General features: G+C 42.8%; 1 protein-coding gene across 1 annotated transcript in view; it reads left to right on the top strand.

Moving 5' to 3' along the window:
• The window catches only part of naaladl2 (N-acetylated alpha-linked acidic dipeptidase like 2), a 590,615-nt gene that overhangs the window by 410,529 nt on the left and 161,457 nt on the right, over positions 1-18,629 (top strand). The window contains exon 8 of the mRNA XM_079574900.1: positions 16,980-17,123. Coding sequence (XP_079431026.1) covers positions 16,980-17,123 — 144 coding nt within the window. The remainder of the gene's footprint in view (positions 1-16,979; positions 17,124-18,629) is intronic.

Here is an 18,629-nt window from a genome sequence, read left to right as displayed (position 1 = left end):
ATGGATGAAGCACTCGGAGACCCACCCAGACCCAGGCAGAACATGCTAACTCCACACAAAAGACCTCACTTGCTCTCAGGAATGGAACCCGGGACGTTTTTGCTGCGAGATGAAGCCACTTTGAGTGAATTTTCAACAGTAACTGAATTGATAAGACCCTCTTATCTCTCGGTCAACCTTGTGCCGCTTTCCCCTTGAAGTGCATCTCCCGAGTTCGATGTTTCTGCTAATTGTGGTTTTGTCATGTAATTAGTTTTTTACTGGTGCAGATGTGCCGTGCGATAAGCGCGCACTGGAGACACAGGCAGGAGGCTAAGCACTCACCGCAGGAGTCCCACCTTGAACTAAATCCTCTCAAACCGTCTCTGTGACCTAAAAATGTTTCTTACCATAAAGCGGTGCAGTTGATTCTGTTTGACCTGGCTTAAAGGTGCACTGTGCAACTTTTTAGGCGAAAAAAAGTTGATATTTGTGCATGTTTGACCCAGCGGTTGTATGAATGGTCAGCATGGCACCTTTACTTTCCATCACAGTGGCCTCTACAATGTTCAGACTCAATTGTTTTGTCGGTTTTCTGTTGAGAGGGTCCGTCCACAGTGAAAACCTTCAAAACAGTTGATCCTTGAGCGTCCTCGAGGCCACCGTGATGGAAAGTAAAGGCGCCATGCTGACCAATCATGCAGCCGCTGGGTCCTGTAAGAATTATAATTGTATCTGCTTGTGTAAAACTTATAAACAACCCATTTGGAGAAGAACAACGTGAACTTTGTGTAATGATTTTGCTTGTGTCATTGTTACATTAAAGGATCTGTATCATGCTATTTTAGCCATTCCAAAGTTAAGTATAGGCATTTATATGAATGATTGTACCTCTACCGCTATGGAGCACTCATTTTTGTGATAAATATAAGTGTTTTCTGGAGGTATTTTTCAAATCCGGAAGACAAAACGCTTCGATTCAGTTAACTCCGCCCCCTCTCTCCGCACATACAACTTTACCGTAATATAAATAAACAGCAATAAGTGAAGTTACTTCACGATGCAGTTATACGGAGTTGACATCTGCAACACAGCTTCATAAATGGCTAACACACAAGCTAATATGCTAACACACAAGCTAACACGCGTTTGGATTGACTCACCCTCTGGTCCATCGCTGTTTACATTATGTGACTGGCGTTGGTTATAAAAGTTAATCCACTTTGATTCTGGTGAAGGTTCACCAAACATCCATCAGTGACAGTCACAGAAAAACAATATTTTGGTGAAAGTCGCTGAATCCCGGAGAAAAAAACAACTTCTGACGGGAGTGTCCTCTTCTTTAGGAAGGTTGAATCATAGACTGTATATATAGTCCTGTCCTCGTAGCCAAACGCGCTTCTTTTTCTCCGTCCATGACATTATCGTTAGGTAAGAATGAAGAACAGGTGTGTCCAGAGTAGGTAACGAGCTCCATCTTCAGCTGCAGCGCAAACATGACTGATCTGTTCAGACGCGATGTGTTTGTTTTGGCCTCAGCTGACCTGGAAGCACCTCGGGCACATCCTTTCTTTTTTTCTTTTTCCTTTTCCTTTATTTATTTATTTCTTACAACAGAAATAATGAAAAGGGTGGTTCACAAATTAAAATAAGGCCGTAAGCATAGACCTTTAATGTCCTGCCTTGAAAATTACTGGCAGATCTATGTTGGCCAAAGTATAAGATCAGTGATGGAAAACAAAGTTGTTTTGCTGAAACTTGCACATACCATCTGAGTCAAGGTCAGTTTGACTTCCATAGACTTCCATAGACAGACTTCCCATCAAACACTTGTTAAGATGTGACTTGTATTTTGAGCTATTGATCAAATAAAGACTTCTTCGAACGGACACCTTCTCTTGAGTTTCTTATGTCCCGGAGCTGAAGGATCCCGCAGTCCCTACAAGGTCAAATACGCACAAATATCAACTGGGTCAATTGCACGGCGTAAATGTTCCCAATTGAGACAGTAAAGTCTTGTTTGACACCACTCTGGTAATAGTCTAGTTTCAAATCCAGGTCCAGATGTTTTTGTTGTCGTTTGTTTTCGAGTGAGACACACATCCCGAGCCCTTCCTGCCCCCACTTCGATCCCAAGTGATGATGCAATGACTTCCTGCCCTTCCTGTTGCCCCTGCGTCTCACTGGTCACAGCTGAGCGAGAGTGGCCCGAGAGAGTCCAGTGGAGGGGCAGCTCTCCCCTGAGGTTCTGGGTCATCCCCTCTGTCTCCCCTGTCTAATGTCTACAGCAGAAAGAGCCTCCACTCTGTAAAACCTCTGACAGCAACGTGCCACTGGTGCCCTCTTGTGAAACAACCGCACTGCTTCATATCATGTCTTAAAGAATGGTTGAGATAATTGTATATAACCATCGACAGTGTTGTTTCGCCTGTAAGATCTTAAAGGCATCTATTTCTTATTGTAGTGTCGTGTTGCCTTGACTTCCAGATTTTCACATTAAAAACTGGGACCCAATGAGAATTTGTGCAGAGGGCTTGATACTGGGACTGTCCTGGATAAACTGCGGTACCCTAAGAAAAATGCTGTTAAAGGAATAGGCCACCGTTTTTCCATACTGAGATATGTTCTTACCTTAGCTTTGACGAGTTCTTTAGGACCTGTCTGATCTTCACCCGTGCCTTCAGTCACGTAAACACAGCGCAGACGGCGTTAGCATTTAGCCTCTCCCTCTCTCCTCTATAGCTCCAAAACAGGCCAAGATAGAAGCTACCAAGCTCTTCCACGTTTTCCCTATTTAAATATGGTTACGTGAAGTGTTCCACTACAAAGTATAATTACACACAATTAAACAATGTGGATTTTCTAAGCGGATAAAAGGGGGGACTATATTGTAAGGCGTAATAATACCAGGAGTTGTTCGAAATCCGCGCAGTAATCTTTACTTTACTGCGCGGATGCCAAACTACTCCTGGTATTATTATTATATTATTTTACAAAATTCAGCAGCTCGTGTCCTGACGAAGACCAGGAGGCGGGACCACATTACACCGGTTTGAGAATCGCTGCATTGGCCCCGTGTGTTTCAGGATCGATTTTAAAGTTCTTTTAATGTTTTTTAAATGTCTTAATGGTCTTGGTCCTTCTCCTCCTCCGGCAGGGGTCTCCTAGTTACTCCTAAAGTCAATAAAACGACTCAGTATTACGGCCCTATCCTCTGGAACCACCTGAGGAGGAGCTCAGGGCTGCAGAACGTTCATGTTTTTAAGAGCAGCTCAAGACCCACCTTTTTAGCTTAGCCTTTTACTGACTAATCTATTTATTTAATCCTAATATATAAATATATATATGGGAGGTTGTCCCAGGCGCATTGTTTTAAATGTTGTAATCTGTAAAGCACTTTGTGATACCTTTCGGTATGAAAAGCGCTTGATTGATTGATCCCACGGTCCATTGTAACCAGAAACCGTCGTCTTTAACTTCCATCCAGGTCAACAATCCATTGCACAGTTTCCACTGAAATGTTGCAACTACAAAACAATCCTCTGCAAAGAACCAAACTATTACAACCGTAATAGTCCCTTTAGGTGAATCTAATCAGCTAATGCAATTTTGAGGATCATTTTAGGATACTTTCACGACTAGCTGTGTAGAGGTAAATATCATTAATAAAACATCTTAATGTTTCGCCGCGTCAAGCCGACACACTGATCGTTGTATAACCCTGATTTGTTCCTCTTTATAGGAAACAGAAAAGCACGGTGTATTTGCAGCGGCCTCCCCAGAGCTCCATTTAAAAAGCCACACTTCTCCATCGGCTCCGCACACAAACGCTTTGCTCGCCTGTGCAAGCCGGCTCTTTAGCACAGCGCTCCCCTTATTTTTGTCTGAATAGTTTGTATTGTTTCCTCCACAGCCGCTGTTTATCGACACACTGCTAACAACGTCTTCGGGGACACTCGCAAACAAAATGGAGCCCCGATTTGAAGGGCGCAAGCTTTACAGGCTTTTGTAATTGTCCGTAGCAACATGACAGGTTGTTTTTTTTACATACTTAAAGAGTAAAACATAAGACATACCTGGCACAGTCACCTTTTTTGAGATTGTAAACATGTTACAAAGTTGAAGCTGTTTTTCGAGCTTCAAGACAATGCAGTACTAAGTAACTCGTGCCCCTAGAGGCCATTAGCGCCACTGCAGGTGTCGTAGGATGTTGTGATTTGTTTACTTATTAACCTCTTACCACCTGCCAAAACCAAATGCATTCTCTCCTCTTTGCCATTGTCGTCACTTTTTATTTCCCTTATGTGTTTTTGCCATTTTCTAATGACTTTTCAGATGGATTATTGTCATTTTTCTGCAGGATTTTTGTCTTTTTTTTGCTGGATTTTTGTCATTTTTTTTGCTCGATTTTTGTCATTTTTTTGCTGGATTTCTGTCTATTTTTTGCTGGATTTTTTGTCTTTTTTTGCTGGATTTTTGTAATTTTTTTGCTGGATTTTTGTCATTTTTTTACTGGATTTTTGTCTTTTTTTTTACTGGATTTTTGTCTTTTTTTTGCTAGATTTTTGTCACTTTTCTGCTGGATTTTTGTCTTTTTTTTACTGGATTTTTGTCTTTTTTTTTACTGGATTTTTGTCTTTTTTTTGCTGGATTTTTGTCTTTTTTTGCTGGATTTTTGTCGTTTTTTTTGCTGGATTTTTGTCATTTTTTTGCTGGATTTTTGTCATTTTTTTGCTGGATTTTTGTCTTTTTTTGCTGGATTTTTGTCTTTTTTTGCTGGATTTTTGTCACTTTTTTTGCTGGATTTTTGTCTTTTTTTTACTGGATTTTTGTCTTTTTTTTTACTGGATTTTTGTCATTTTTTTGCTGGATTTTTGTCACTTTTTTTGCTGGATTTTTGTCACCTTTTTGTCATTTTTGTCGCTGTTTTTGGTCACTTTTTAGCGCTTTTTTGTTGTGTTTACATCCTCATTTTCTTTTTTTCTTTTTTTATCGCTGTTTTGAAGAAGCTTTTAGATTTGGAGAATTTGGAGAACAGGAGAAAACATGTTCAGGTGGGAGTTAAGAGGTTAATTGTCCGTGAGAGTAAATACTACGCTGACAGAAAAGGCGAAGTGAGAGAGCCATCCAATAACACAATAGAAATAATTGTTTTCACTCAAACTCGGCTGTAAATACTGTTTAAAGTGGCGCTAGCCCGCACTTAGCTTTGTCCGTTAGCCTGTTAGCTTCTGTATTGGTTGCTCCGGTCCAATGGCAGTCAAGTTGCAAGGTTTTCTGGCCAGAGACACCAGGGGGAGATGAAAGACCCTCCAATCATCCCATTAACTCTTGTATTACCCCCACAGGGACTACGGAAAGGATTTATTAAGGCAAACAAGTTACTGAGTACTGCTTTAAGGTGGTGCTATAAACAATGCAATGCAAAAGTCATGTAGATATTCTTGAAATGTATCTACTGGCTCTTGATTTGAGTCGATAAGTGAAGAAAATCTGCCAGTGGACCAAGTCATTTTGTGAATATTGTACTTAAAATTAGACAGTGGGTCTAATTGCCTTAAGGCGGGTGAAAGTATTGACTTTTCATGCAGTGGTCGAAGTGGAGATTTTCAGCTATTTTCCTCCCTCAACATTTTAGTTTTCATGTCATATGTCGAGTATAAAAATGACAAAACTGACATCCCAAAAGTAGCTACAGTGTCTCGCCTTAAAATAATAATAGTAAACACTTAATCCACCAGCAGTAAATAAAAATGACCCAAATTAAAGCAGTACTAAGTAACTTGAATACCTTAAAGAGGGGGTATTATGCTTTTTTCAGTCCCATAGCACCAGTCTATATCACACTACAATGATGAGCAAACCTTCTGTTGGTCTGTAAATGCAGTAAATTAGAATAACTGCCTTGTATAAAGTTGCTCTCTCAAAATGGCTGTAGTGAATGTCTTGAAATAGGCCTCTGTCTCTTTAAGAACCTTTGAGCCTTTCCGACACGCCCCCTCCACACGCTGTCTGTGGCATCAGTGGGGAGGGGGTTCTGCTGAGGAGCAGTGGTTGGTTACTCGGCTGGTGACGAAAGCTCGGAGGCGTCTCCAGGAGGTGGGGGCGTTCCTAGGAGGACTCAGGCAAACCTATCCCTAAAATGGCCGCCATCAGAGTTTGTACAGATTACTCAAAAATACGTGAATGTGCCAAGGCAACACTTCAGGCATGTTTTTAATGAGGGAATGGCATAATAACATGATGTAAAGCTTGAAAAAGTCGATTTTGCATAATACCCCCCCTTTAACATCTTAGTTTTCATGTCAGAGTATAAAAATTACAAAACTGACATCCCGAAAGTAGCTAACCCCGCTTTACCTGCAGTGTCTCGCCTTAAAATAATAATAGAATACACTTAGTCCACCAGCATACTTGGCAAATAAAAATGACCCAAATTAAAGCAGTAACTTGGATACCTTAATAAATCCACATTACACACACTAACGGAATCACAAAGAAGAAGCTAACAGGCTAACGGGCACAGCTAACTGCGGGCTAGCGCCACTTTAACAGTTTTTACAGCCAAGTTTGAGTGAAAAAAATTATTTATATTGAGTAATTGGATGAACAATATCCCTTTCTCCCTTTGTCTTTTTTGTCAGCGTAATATTTACTTTCACGGACAATTAATGAGTAAAAAATGCAACGAGCTACGACACCTGCAGTGGTGCTTATGGCCTCTAGGAGCATAAGTTACTTTGTTCTGCTTTAATGTAAAGACTTCTTAATATTGAGTAAATAAATAAATGGGTTACAAAACATAAAATACCAATGCTGATGTGTCCAAAAGCAGGTTTATGAGCCATAACTATATGAAAAAAATGCTTATATGGGACAGAAAATAACCTGTAGCCCACACACTTGCTCAGTCTGGTCCTAAATGCCCCCCCTGCAGCCTCCTCTCGCCTCTGTGGTGACTCGTGTCCTGTGAAAGCTCTACAAAGAAGCTTCCCTTCTCTTTCTGTGTTTCTCAGAGTTTCTCAGAGTTTGTTTTATTTCCCCTAAAAAAATCTGACAGAGTGAATGCGAGTGCCATCAAGCTGCCATTAAAAGCGCATCATCATTAAATAAGGATTAGTTATTCCCCAAACCCAGCAGCTCAACATCAACTCAGTCCATTAAAGGCACTGTCCCAGGACGGCCGTGCAGGCGGATGCTCGGAGAGGAACGGAGCAGCAAACACACTTCACTGAGCAAATGAACGCACATCTTCACACGACAATGGAATCTATTAGGTTTCCTCCAAAAATCTCCTCTGTTTTCTTTCATCCTCGCATGTTTGAATAGTTGTTTAAGTTGGATAGTTTTCTGTGTCTGAGGAAAATGCTCTGAAATCGTGACTGAATGTCTTTTTGTTTAAGGATAATGAAATTGGCAGGAATCTATCTGCTTAGAAAAGACGGGCAGGTACATGGAGTAATTACGCAAAAGTAATTTGAGATTTGAAAAGCAATCTGTTAAATGAATGACTTCCTATTAGACCTGTCAAGTTCAATTTGCCAGTTTATGGTAGAAAGCACACAATCCTGGTATAAAAACTGTAATGAGACATCATTTAACACGAGTTTTAACAGTAGGAGGATTAAGTTTTCCCAGATGGGGATAAAACTGCTTTGTAATGCTTTTTTGCAATTTTTATAAAGACACTTACTCACAAACATACCGTAAATTCTCTAAAACTGGCCTGTGTTCCATTAGCGGCCGGGTCTCTAACAGACTAACAGTTCGCGGCTGGCGGAGGCAAATTAAAGCCGGTTTCTAAAACAGGCCGGGGCTTTTATTAGAAACTATAGCGGTAGAAATATTCCCCATGTTAGGAATTTGTCTCATACTGGTGTTAATGAAAACTCACGTGCAGGAAGTAACAAACGGGAACCCGGGCCGAGGGGGACGCTGCGGAGGAGCTGATCCGAGCGTAACTTTGACACAGATTTAGCCACTTTTCAAACCTCCTGTGATGATATTTGGAAACAGGGAAAGCAACAAATGTTGTGTGACCCTCCAGGGTTTTAATAAAGTCTCCATCGCATCTTCAAAGCACGTCCAGCTGCTCCGTGTGCAGGTCAGTCCCACGCCTCAAAATAACTCCTCCCATCAGCGCGAGCGTCTCGTCTTCTCTCATATATAATACTCATACTATATACTCATATATAATAGTAACTCATATATAATAGTAACTCGTTACTAGTGTAATATGTTACCCCACACTCACCTCAGAGTTGTCACGTGATGTAAAGGGTATTTTAAGAAACAATGAAAGTCTTTGGAGTCAGGCTTTAAAGGAACAGGCCACCGTTTTTCCATAGCATACAAAAATGCTACGATCAGTGCCACTTTTCATGGCATCTTTGGCCTTATGAAGATCCACCTTGAAAACTGAAGAAAAATCCAAGCATTTCTTTTGTGACAATGAAACTCTCACCTTGTTGGTTTAGTCCATGAATATTCCTCGTTTGTTCCCTTTACCAAGTGTGAAGTGACCTGTGTCGGGGGGAAAAGTGCATTCATTAGTCCTTGTTTTGGACCTGGACCTCTTTATTGTAGAGATGCACCGATCCATTTTTTTGCTTCCGACACTGATACCGATACTGGGGTTTTGAGTATCTGCCGATATCCGATATGAAACCGATACCAAGAGACTTTCTTAATGGAACAGGCCACCGTTTTTCCATACTGAGATATGTTCTTACCTGAGCTTAGACGAGTTGATTCGTACCTGTCTGGTCTTTGTGTCCGTGGAAGAGCCTGGTCGCTTTCAACTTCACCCCAATTTGGAGCTATAGGAATACATTGGGAGAGGCCAAATGCTAACAACACCTTTGGTCGTGTTGTGTGCCTGTTCCTTTAAGTTGTTTTTGACACGTGTGAAGTCCCCATTTGATTCCATGTTCGAGTGAACCCTCTGGAGTTGTCACTGGCCACTAGGGGGTGGTGTCGCAGCCATTAGGGCCAAAGAGAAGTGCTTTCCCACTGAGTTCAATGCACTACAGAAACAGCATATGCACCAGGATGTTTTGGTGTAATTAAAGCAGGGAGAGCGCGTCCTGTCCTAAAGCCTCAGCGCTGAACCATCCTGCTCTCCTTTCATATCCCACCACCGGAGGGCAGCGTCACGGCGTCAGGTGTTTATCGCAGATCAAAGGAAACATGTCTAATTAGCTGTTTTGTATTTACTTTCCTCGGCGTTCGTCCCTCTCCCTGTCACGCCGCAGTCCCGCAGTGGCAGACAGAGATGTGGCATTGTCTGATAGCGAGGTGTCACTCCCGCGGCGCTCGTTTGCTCGCCGCCATCCTGCCTCTCTTTTCTTTGATCGCGGCGGGATGTCATGTGATGTTTGCTGCCAAACCCCAAGTCTCCAGCCCCCTCCTTCCTCTTGTCCTCAGATGAACAACACAACCGCGGCGAGCGCCAAGTTTGATCACAGCTGGCACCTCTGTAGCCGTTTTGGAGAAAGCGAAAAACACGTAATTAAGATTAACTATTGACGCCTCTCTTGTCGGTTGCATTTTCTAAGTCGCGCCGTATCTGGTTTGTTTCTGAGAGTGGGTTTTGCTTTTTTGTTGTCCTTCAGTGTGTTGTAAAAGCAGACATGTGTATGCTGTGCTGCTTATGAAGTCTTTTTTTATCACTCGTGGACTCGCAGGCTTGTTGTATTTTACATTATGACAGTATTGTTCCCTGCAGGTGGGCAAACTATAAAGCTGCGCTGCAAACTGGAGCGAGATTTGACTCAATTTTCATTCAGACTCACAAAAAAAAACATCTGGGGGATAATAATGTGGGAGTATTATTTTTTTGGCTCAGATCCACACTGCAAAAAGTAATAAACTAGATCAGTATAAACATCTCAATTTGAGCACAATAATCCAAATTTTAGCTGTTTTGACTAGTTAAGAAGTTCTTGGTTCAATTTTACTTTCTTATTTCAAGCGAGATTTACCCTAGAACTGGTCTGAAATGTCCTCAAACAAGCAAAGTAAACAGTGAACATCCCACTTAGTCATATATAATGTAAAACAGTGATTCTCAACTGGTCGGTCAGGACTCAAAAGTGGGTTGTGAGCCTGTAGGAAACTTTTTTTTCTTCAATATTTTCCATCTGAAACTACACGGAAACACAATGGAGTCTGTAACAATTAATATTGGTTGTTTTGATCATGATTTCAGTCTTAAAAGCGAATCTACACTGCAAAAAGTAAATATCAAGCATTGTCCTAAATGACTTGAATTGAGGAAATGTTTCTTGTTTTGAGCGGTTTTCACTCATTTAGACACTTTTCCTGATCGGACCAAGTTTACTTTGCTTGTTTGAGGACATTTCAGACCAGTTCTAGGGTAAATCTCACTTGAACTAAGAAAGTAAAATTGCCAATGAGATAAGACCAATTTTCTTACCCCATTGGCAAAGAAAATGACCTGAAATAAGGACGAAATGTATTGAAACGAGTCAGAAACATCTCAGAACAAGTGAAATAATCTAGGACAAATGCCCAAGAACTTCTTGACCAGTCAAAACAACTAAAATTTGAATTATTATGCTCAAATTAAGATGTTTATACTAATCTAGTTAAATACTTTTTGCAGTGTACAATAAAAACATGTGATAAATACAATATTTTATACGATATATGACAAATGACAGTTTTATTTGAGTCGCAGCTTGTCATTAAGGTAATGGCGGGTCTCGGAGCCGGACCACTTTAGAAACACTGATGTAAAACATTGGCATTTGCAAAAAATGTTTTTTAACTTTAGGTTACAGTGGTGAGGTTCGGCCCTTGGAGTTTTGGCAGTGATGAAAATCTGCCTCCGTGACACAAACTTGCCTTTCCCTGCATTAGGACATGGCTGGAACATGTAGGAAAATACATAAGTTTGACATTTTTAAACTCTGTATAGTCTCTTTAAGTCTTTAGTGGCGTTATACAATATCTGAATGCAGAGAAAAAGAGAGATCTTTTTGAAGGTTTTTGCAGTAGATAACATATCATTAGTGTAAAGGAAAAAGGTTTCATAACTTTCCTATATTGGGCCCGATCTTGTGCATCAAAACGGAGACGATAGCGTGACATTTTGCGCTCAGTCGGGGCGCACTTTGTGATCTTGCCACTCCAGCCTTGGCGCATTTAAGTGGGTGGAGACACACATTTTCCTCCAACCAGATCGACTCCGCCTCCAGGAGAGTGGTTGTGTGGGAGTGGGGGGTGAACATGTGCTTTTGTTTTGCTTCGCGTTCACGCCAAGCGCGGCCGATCCGCGCCACAGCGGACGCTGTAGCTCTTTTTCTCTCGAGACGTGAACATGGTTTAGCTCACGATGGGGTAAATAAAGTTTTTAGTTTGACCTGTGAGAGCCTAAGGCTTAAGAAAGAACGCAAGACAGCGCAATGTAAACGAGGAAGTGAATGTCAGCCGTGTTTCCATCAGTGCAGTCGCCTCCTCTTGTGACGCCCCCTCGCAGGTGGCGGAGGCGAATGGCACATATAGCGCCGCCACTCGGAAAATAATTCGCCAAGAGCCTGGGGCCGCCCCGTGCGCCGCCACAAGATCTGGCCCTCTGTGTTTAATGTGATAACAAGGTATATGATTTGTAAAAAATGGCAAATGTTCCATATTTTGAAGGGCAAAGTCAGATTTATGGATAGAGCTGAACTCGTTTGTTGATTTTGAAACATATTTGATGAAAATGTAATCCAGGATTTGAATCAGGTATTGACATATTTTTAAAGAGGGGGTATTATGCTTTTCTCAATCACATAGCACCAGTTTATATCACACTACAATGATGACCAAACCTTCTGTTGGTCTGTAAATGCAGTAAATTAGAATAACTGCCTTGTATAAAATGTCTCTCTCAAAATGGCTGTAGTGAATGTCTTGAAATAGGCCTCTGTCTCTTTAAGAACCTCTGAGCCAACAAATCCTGTGAAACTGAACTATTCTGTGTTTGTAGGTGCTACTTCCATTTTCCACCATCTTCAGCCATAATGCCCCATCGATCACTATCGCCCCCCTACATCGTCCAAACCTAATCCAAATCCATCTTTTCGGGTTGGTCAGTTTCTCCTTGTCTCGTCCTGTTCTGGAGCTCTGGTCTTGTGGTGTGGAGATGTCAGGAGGCTCCACCCAGACGCCGCTGCACCGGACTGTCCATTATCTGTTAATATCGCAGGCCAGTGATGGAGGAGCTGCTGCTCAGAGCGGAGACGCTGCCCGGGTCAGATTTGATGATTTCTTGGTTGAGTGAACATTCAGCAAATGAAGAAAGGAGGATGAGAGGGAGAGATCAGGCAGAGGCAGGTGAAAAGCTTTTCTTTTTTATGCTCTGGTCAATTTTGAGATTTTTTCGGTAGTTTTCTCCCTGAACAGCTAAGTAAAAATACCAAACTCACCCTTTATGTTGTTTATTTAGGGAGATGTTCAACTTCTGCTTCAGATTTTGTCAGGAAGTCGCTACAACATTGCTGCTGTCCATTCATTAATGACGTGTTTGGCATCCACGTGACGCACGGAATCCCCCTGACAATACTCTGTAATCCAAACATGGTCATTTTGGCAGACGGCAGCCACGTAGTCCTATGTATATGTGCAAAACTAAGGACTCGTATAGGTAGGGGAAACCTGTGTCAAAAAGGGCGAAGCAAAAGGCGATACAGTGATGCGAGAGCGGAGATAGCATCCGGCGTTATCCTTATGAGCAAATCTGTACAGGACAAACAATATCAGAGCCGCTAACTCGGCCTGTGATAACGGGGAGCGCGAGTGGGAGCGTGGGAGCAGCGAGGCGCAGCGGGGGTCCACAGTGATTACGCCGAGAGGCCAATGAACAGCAAACAAACACGTCTTATCACACGCCGCAGTCCTCCGGGGTTTCATACCAACAAATACTAACGCGTGTGCGCCAAGGGTTTGGGGGAATTTCACACGGGCTCATCATCAGTCACCGCCGCAGACAAACAAGGGCTTACGCGCCGCCCGTGTGAGGTGTGGATTGCAATGGGCCTTGTTTATGTTTCTCATGGTGTTTCCTACAGTATTTGGTGAATACACTTCGTCCACAGGCTTTATTAGAAATCGTTTTTTTGTTTCTTTGGAACTAGTTTAAACGCGTGACTGTTTTGGCGGCTTTACAGTGTGAGAAATCACTTATCGATTTAAGTAATTATCTGCAATTTTATTAATCTTTTTTTTAATTTTTTTATAAGTAGCGGAATATATAATATACTAGCTGAGACCCGGCCTTCGGCCGGGCCTCGCTAGTCTCCACATTTGATATTCTGAGATTATGAGTGATTACAAAGAAATGTCCAACCCGTCACACAGTTCAGCTGTAGAACAGTGGTTCCCAACCCATTCCAAGAACTATGGCCACGACAAATGTTTAAAATAATGAAGGGAAAAAATAATTTCAAACAAACAGCAATTGGAGAGTTTGATGCACCCGTGCTCCTTTCTTATTAACTACAACGACAATATGCTATGTTATATGCTAAACTCAGGGAATAGAATTCAAGAGATAGTGGAATAATTATGGATAAATATTAGGGGTTGAGCTCTAACGGTTTGGATCACGGTGCAGGACCCGTGGCTTGGTGCATCACGGTAGTGTACAATAAAACAAATAATGAGTAGGTTTTGAACTGAAGTAGTCTAATGATCGTTGTTAGACAGTATTTATAACCTTACAATAAAATTGGCAATGCTTTCAAAGCTGCTCTAGAATAAAATGTACCTCTGGGCTCACAATACGTGAGAGCAAAATAGAAAACAAATGGTCCAGCAGCAACGTAAAAAAAAAGGGAAAAAACTATGCAGTGCAGGCCATGCGCTCGTGAAGTTGTAGTTTCATTTTCGCTTTCACTCACACGGAGGAGAAATCAGTCGGAGCAGCGCGTTTGATTAGAGGCTCGTGTTGGAGCAGGTTTTGGGCAGGAGAGACTTAAACAAAGACACGCAGATGTGTTTTGGAGGATGTACCTGTACCTGTGCGGAGCGTCTACAGCTGCAGTTTAGGGTGAGTGACGATGGCACACAGCGCCCTGTTTGGATGCGCGCGCGCACACACATACACGCCTGCGCACGCACACACACACACACACACACACGCACGCACGCACGCACAGCCCTGTTTGGATGCACGCGCGCACACATCCACGCACGGACGCTCACACGCGCACACACACAAACGCGCGCGCACACACACATCGCCCTGGTTGAATGCGCGCACACGCACGGCAGTCAGATCTCGTGCACTCGCGTTTTTGTGACGGTGGGTTGTCCTCGGACAGCAGCACCGCAGCACCGCGGCTTCCTGGTGTTCCCAAACGGTCTCCCATCCCAGTCCTAACCAGGCCCGTCCCTGCTTAGCTTCAAAGTCGGTATGGGAAATAAACATGGCGGCGCCCAGGCGGCGGCCATTGAGATAGCGTTTTCTATAATAGATAATAATACCTGGAGTAGTTTGGCATCCACACAGTAAAGTGAAGATTACTGCGCGGATTTCGACCTACTCCTGGTATTATTACGCCTTACAATATAGTCCCCCCTTTTATCCGCTTAGAAAATCCACATTGTTTAATTTTGTGTAATTATACTTTGTAGTGGAACACTTCACGTATCCATATTTAAATAGGGAAAACGTGGAAGAGCTTGGTAGCTTCTATCTTGACCTGTTTTGGAGCTATAGAAGAGAGAGGGAGAGGCTAAATGCTAACGCCGTCTGTGCTGTGTTTACGTGACTGAAGGCACGGGGGAAGATCAGACAGGTCCTAAAGAACTCGTCAAAGCTCAGGTAGGAACATATCTCAGTATGTAAAAACGGTGGCCTATTCCTTTAAAGAAAGTTTAGATTTTTCTCAAAAATTTGTTTTCCCCCTTAACTGTTTTCAAACATGACCATATATGGGCGATTCCAGAGATGCCGTCTGCAACTGGCAACTGGTAAATTTACCACTTCCCACTTGGAAAAATGCCTTGGAGCCGCTCGAACTGGTAATTACAACTTGTAAACTCGGAAAACTGAAGACGGCTACGAGTCCGTGTACGAGATGACGACAGTAATGGCGCCCCCCAGTGGAGCAGCGCTGCTAACGTTAAAACTGTAACAAAATCACTACATCAGTGATGTGAACGTTACTTTTGGTCACAGCATTCAACACAACATTATGTTGCATGTTTGTAATTAGATCTGGTTTGAAGAAACGTTCATGTAACGTTAGCATCGTATGAGCTAACCGTTGTAGCATTAGCAGTTTTGTTTACATGCGAATTCACCTGGAACGCACTGAAGTCGTAACTGGTCACTTTCAAGTGGGAAAAATACCAGTTACCAGTTGCCTGGAACGCACCATATGTTAACTTTTTTAGCAGTAGGTGCAGCATTTTTGGCTAATGAGTCTGAGAAATAAGTAGGTTCAGTAACTCCCAGTTGAGTCTCAAAAATAGTCCCCGGAAATGTTTCGTTTGTGGGACCATGGTATACACACATTAAACAACTCCGCGCCGTGCATTATAACCGTCTAATTGCTGAATCCTTACTTAAATATTTCTCCAGTATGAGTAAAAGTTGCTCAGCCAATTTGCTCAAAGAAAAATGCTGAAATACGCACATATGCAAAGTTCAAAGTACAAAGCAGTTCAAATAAGTGTTGTGAAAACTAACTTTGCAGTTCAGAAATACAAAAACTACTCTCTGAAGCCCTTTCTGAAACCCTTTCCTCCTCAGTTTCCCACATCAAACATCAAACATCAAAATGCGTGTTTCTGTGAAGGAAAGGTCTGTCCGAAACACACCGAGCAGCAGGAGGAGTGGTTGATCCTTCACAGTCAGCGTCTCTGCAGATTAAACAGTGTGTGTGACATTGGACAGCAGCCCCACGAGGAACACACACCAACTACGTCCATGTTTGTTTACAAGAGTTTTACCGTCATGCTGACATTTGTTCATGAAAAGAAGGAAGTAGGATTTGGTTTGGAAAGGGCCATAATCAATTATTCCTTGTTGTGAGACTACGGCATTGACAGTATGTGTGTACAGCGCCACCTATTGTTCTGGAACTCACAGTATTAGGCTTTTAGAATGAACAAAGCACATGGTCAAGTTTATTTTTTACTTTGGAGCCTTTAAAGAAAGTATTATATTTACGGTTCAAAAGGATCTGAGGAGTGGCTTCCCCTGTCCAGGTCTGTGGGGAGTCCTTGCCTCAAGTGGAGGAGTTTAAGTATCTCGGGGTCTTGTTCACGAGTGAGGGACGGATGGAGCGTGAGATCGACAGACGGATCGGTGCGGCGTCAGCAGTGATGCGGTCGCTGTATCGGTCTGTCGTGGTGAAGAGGGAGCTGAGTCGGGGCAAAGCTCTCGATTTACCGATCGATCTACGTTCGCACCGTCACCTATGGTCATGAGATTTGGGTAATGACTGAAAGGACAAGATCAAGGATACAAGCGGCCGAAATGAGTTTCCTTCGCAGGGTGGCTGGGCGCACCCTTCGAGATCGGGTGAGGAGCTCAGTTACCCGGGAGGAGCTCGGAGTAGAGTCGCTGCTCTTTCACGTCGAAAGGAGCCAGCTGAGGTGGCTCGGGCATCTGTTTCGGAGCCTCCTGGTCGCCTCCTGTGGGAGGTGTTCTAGGCATGTCCTAGTGGGAAGAGGCCTCGTGGAAGGCCCAGGACACGCTGGAGGGACAGCTGCCTCCGCGACCCGGCCTCGGATAAAGCGGAAGAAAATGGAGGGATGGATCTGAAGACATGTTCATGATGAGTTTTCAAAAGTGTCACTTTAATTTTACACATATTTTTCTATTGTTTGTTTTGACCGATTCTCTTGTACAGCACTGTGTGATTTTCTATGTGAAAAGCGCTTTTGAAATAAACTTTTTTTATTTTAAAGAAAAGGTAGTAAATGGCTCAAGTCAATTTTAACATAATACCCCCACACCTGTCCTGTCTGTCCCTCCACAGTGGGCGTGTCTGAGGGGGCGGCGGGCTCACTCTCGTCTCTGCTGGTCCAGCCCATCTCTCCAGTCCTGGCCCAGACGCTGCTTTCGGCTCCAGTCAGGGAGGGCGCTGAGGTCTGCACGCCATTATCCAGGCCCCCCAACGCAGGTAAACACACCGTTCTGTCACTGAAACTGCAACTTTACACATTTAGGAAAGAAATAAATGAACTTGGGGTGTTTTTACAGTGGTTTAAACATTGGCCTCGCAAGGGTGAAGGAAGTCTGTTCTGGATCTCTTTAATATTTCACAATTTTAGATGTTTTCAGGTGGCTTAAAGCACATCTAGCACACACAAATAAAGTGAAGTGAAAATCAGGTCCACGTTAGTGTTTTGACACAGCAGATTGTTCACTAGAAGCGAAAAAGCTTGAAGCTAGCTGTTAGCATGTAGCATGACGCTAACTTTAGACTAATGGTTCGCATTCCCTGTTATATGTACAAATCTGGGCCATTGAACCGCGCCGTGTCTCTGTAGCTTTATTTGGTTGACAAACATCCATAATTCAGCACTTGTTAAAGTAGTGTGGTGGGATACATTAAAGAGTTGTTGTTTTTTATTGATGAATTCCTAATTGCTGTGGTAACAATTCCCATTAATAGAGGGTGTGCACTAACAGCCTAAATCATTTTCATTCAAAGGGCCTATATCATGCCAAATCGACTTTTTGCAGCTTTTAACCATGTTGTTTTGCTATTTCCTTATCAAAAACACCCCCAGAGTGGTTTTTGTCTTAATTCACGCAGTTCTAAGCAATCCTCCTGAATCCTGCTCTCTGAGCAGCTGCTCCGCCCTCTCCTGGAAAACGACTGAGTTGTGACAGAAGTGTCAAACAGGAAGAGCCCGATGTCTGTAATATAATGCCTTACGGCCTGATTTAAATTTGTAAAACACCTTTTTTCATTATTTCTGCTGTAACAAAGAAATAAATATTAAAGGAGGCATCCGAGCTGCCCCTGCGGAGAAAACAAACACACCCCTTGAGCGTCTGAACAGATGTCATGTTTGCACTGAAAGTTGTGGAGAAGAAGGAGCTCTTTCTAACCTACCCTGGACACGCCTGTTCTTTTTTCTTACCTAACGATAACATCATGGAGAAATGCACGTTTGTCTGTGAGGTGCAGCACTTTATTCAACCTTCCAAAGAAGAGGCCACTCACCAGAAGTTGGAATTTCTTTCCGGGATATGGTTTAAGTGGCGCTAGCCTGCAGTTAGCTTTGCCCGCTAGCCTGTTGGCTTCTTCTTCGAGATTCCATTAGTGTTTATTGGTGGCTTTGACCTGGAGGCAGGGAAGTTGCTATTGTGTTTTTTGACCAGAGACACCAGGGGGAGATGAAAGACCCCCAATCATCCCATTAACACTTGTATTACCCCCAGAGGGACGACAGAAAGGTACTGCTTTAGTGAAGCTAAGCCAAATATCAAAATACATTTTCCGAACGAACAAAATGAAACCAGATTTTAAAGGTCTTGCACCTTGAATTACTGTATTTCAAATGCTAATTACGTTTTACAGAAGGGCGTTCTGAGTTGTTGGTTGAGTGATTTTGGGGGTCGCGGCCTGAAAAGTTTGGGAATCCCTGCCCTAGATCATAACAGTTAACCTTTTCAT

The sequence above is a fragment of the Gobius niger genome (genome assembly GCF_951799975.1).
Source record: "Gobius niger genome assembly, chromosome: 17".
NCBI lineage: Eukaryota > Metazoa > Chordata > Actinopteri > Gobiiformes > Gobiidae > Gobius > Gobius niger.
Note: the sequence above shows the minus strand (reverse complement) of the source record. Positions and strands in the feature narration are given on the sequence as shown.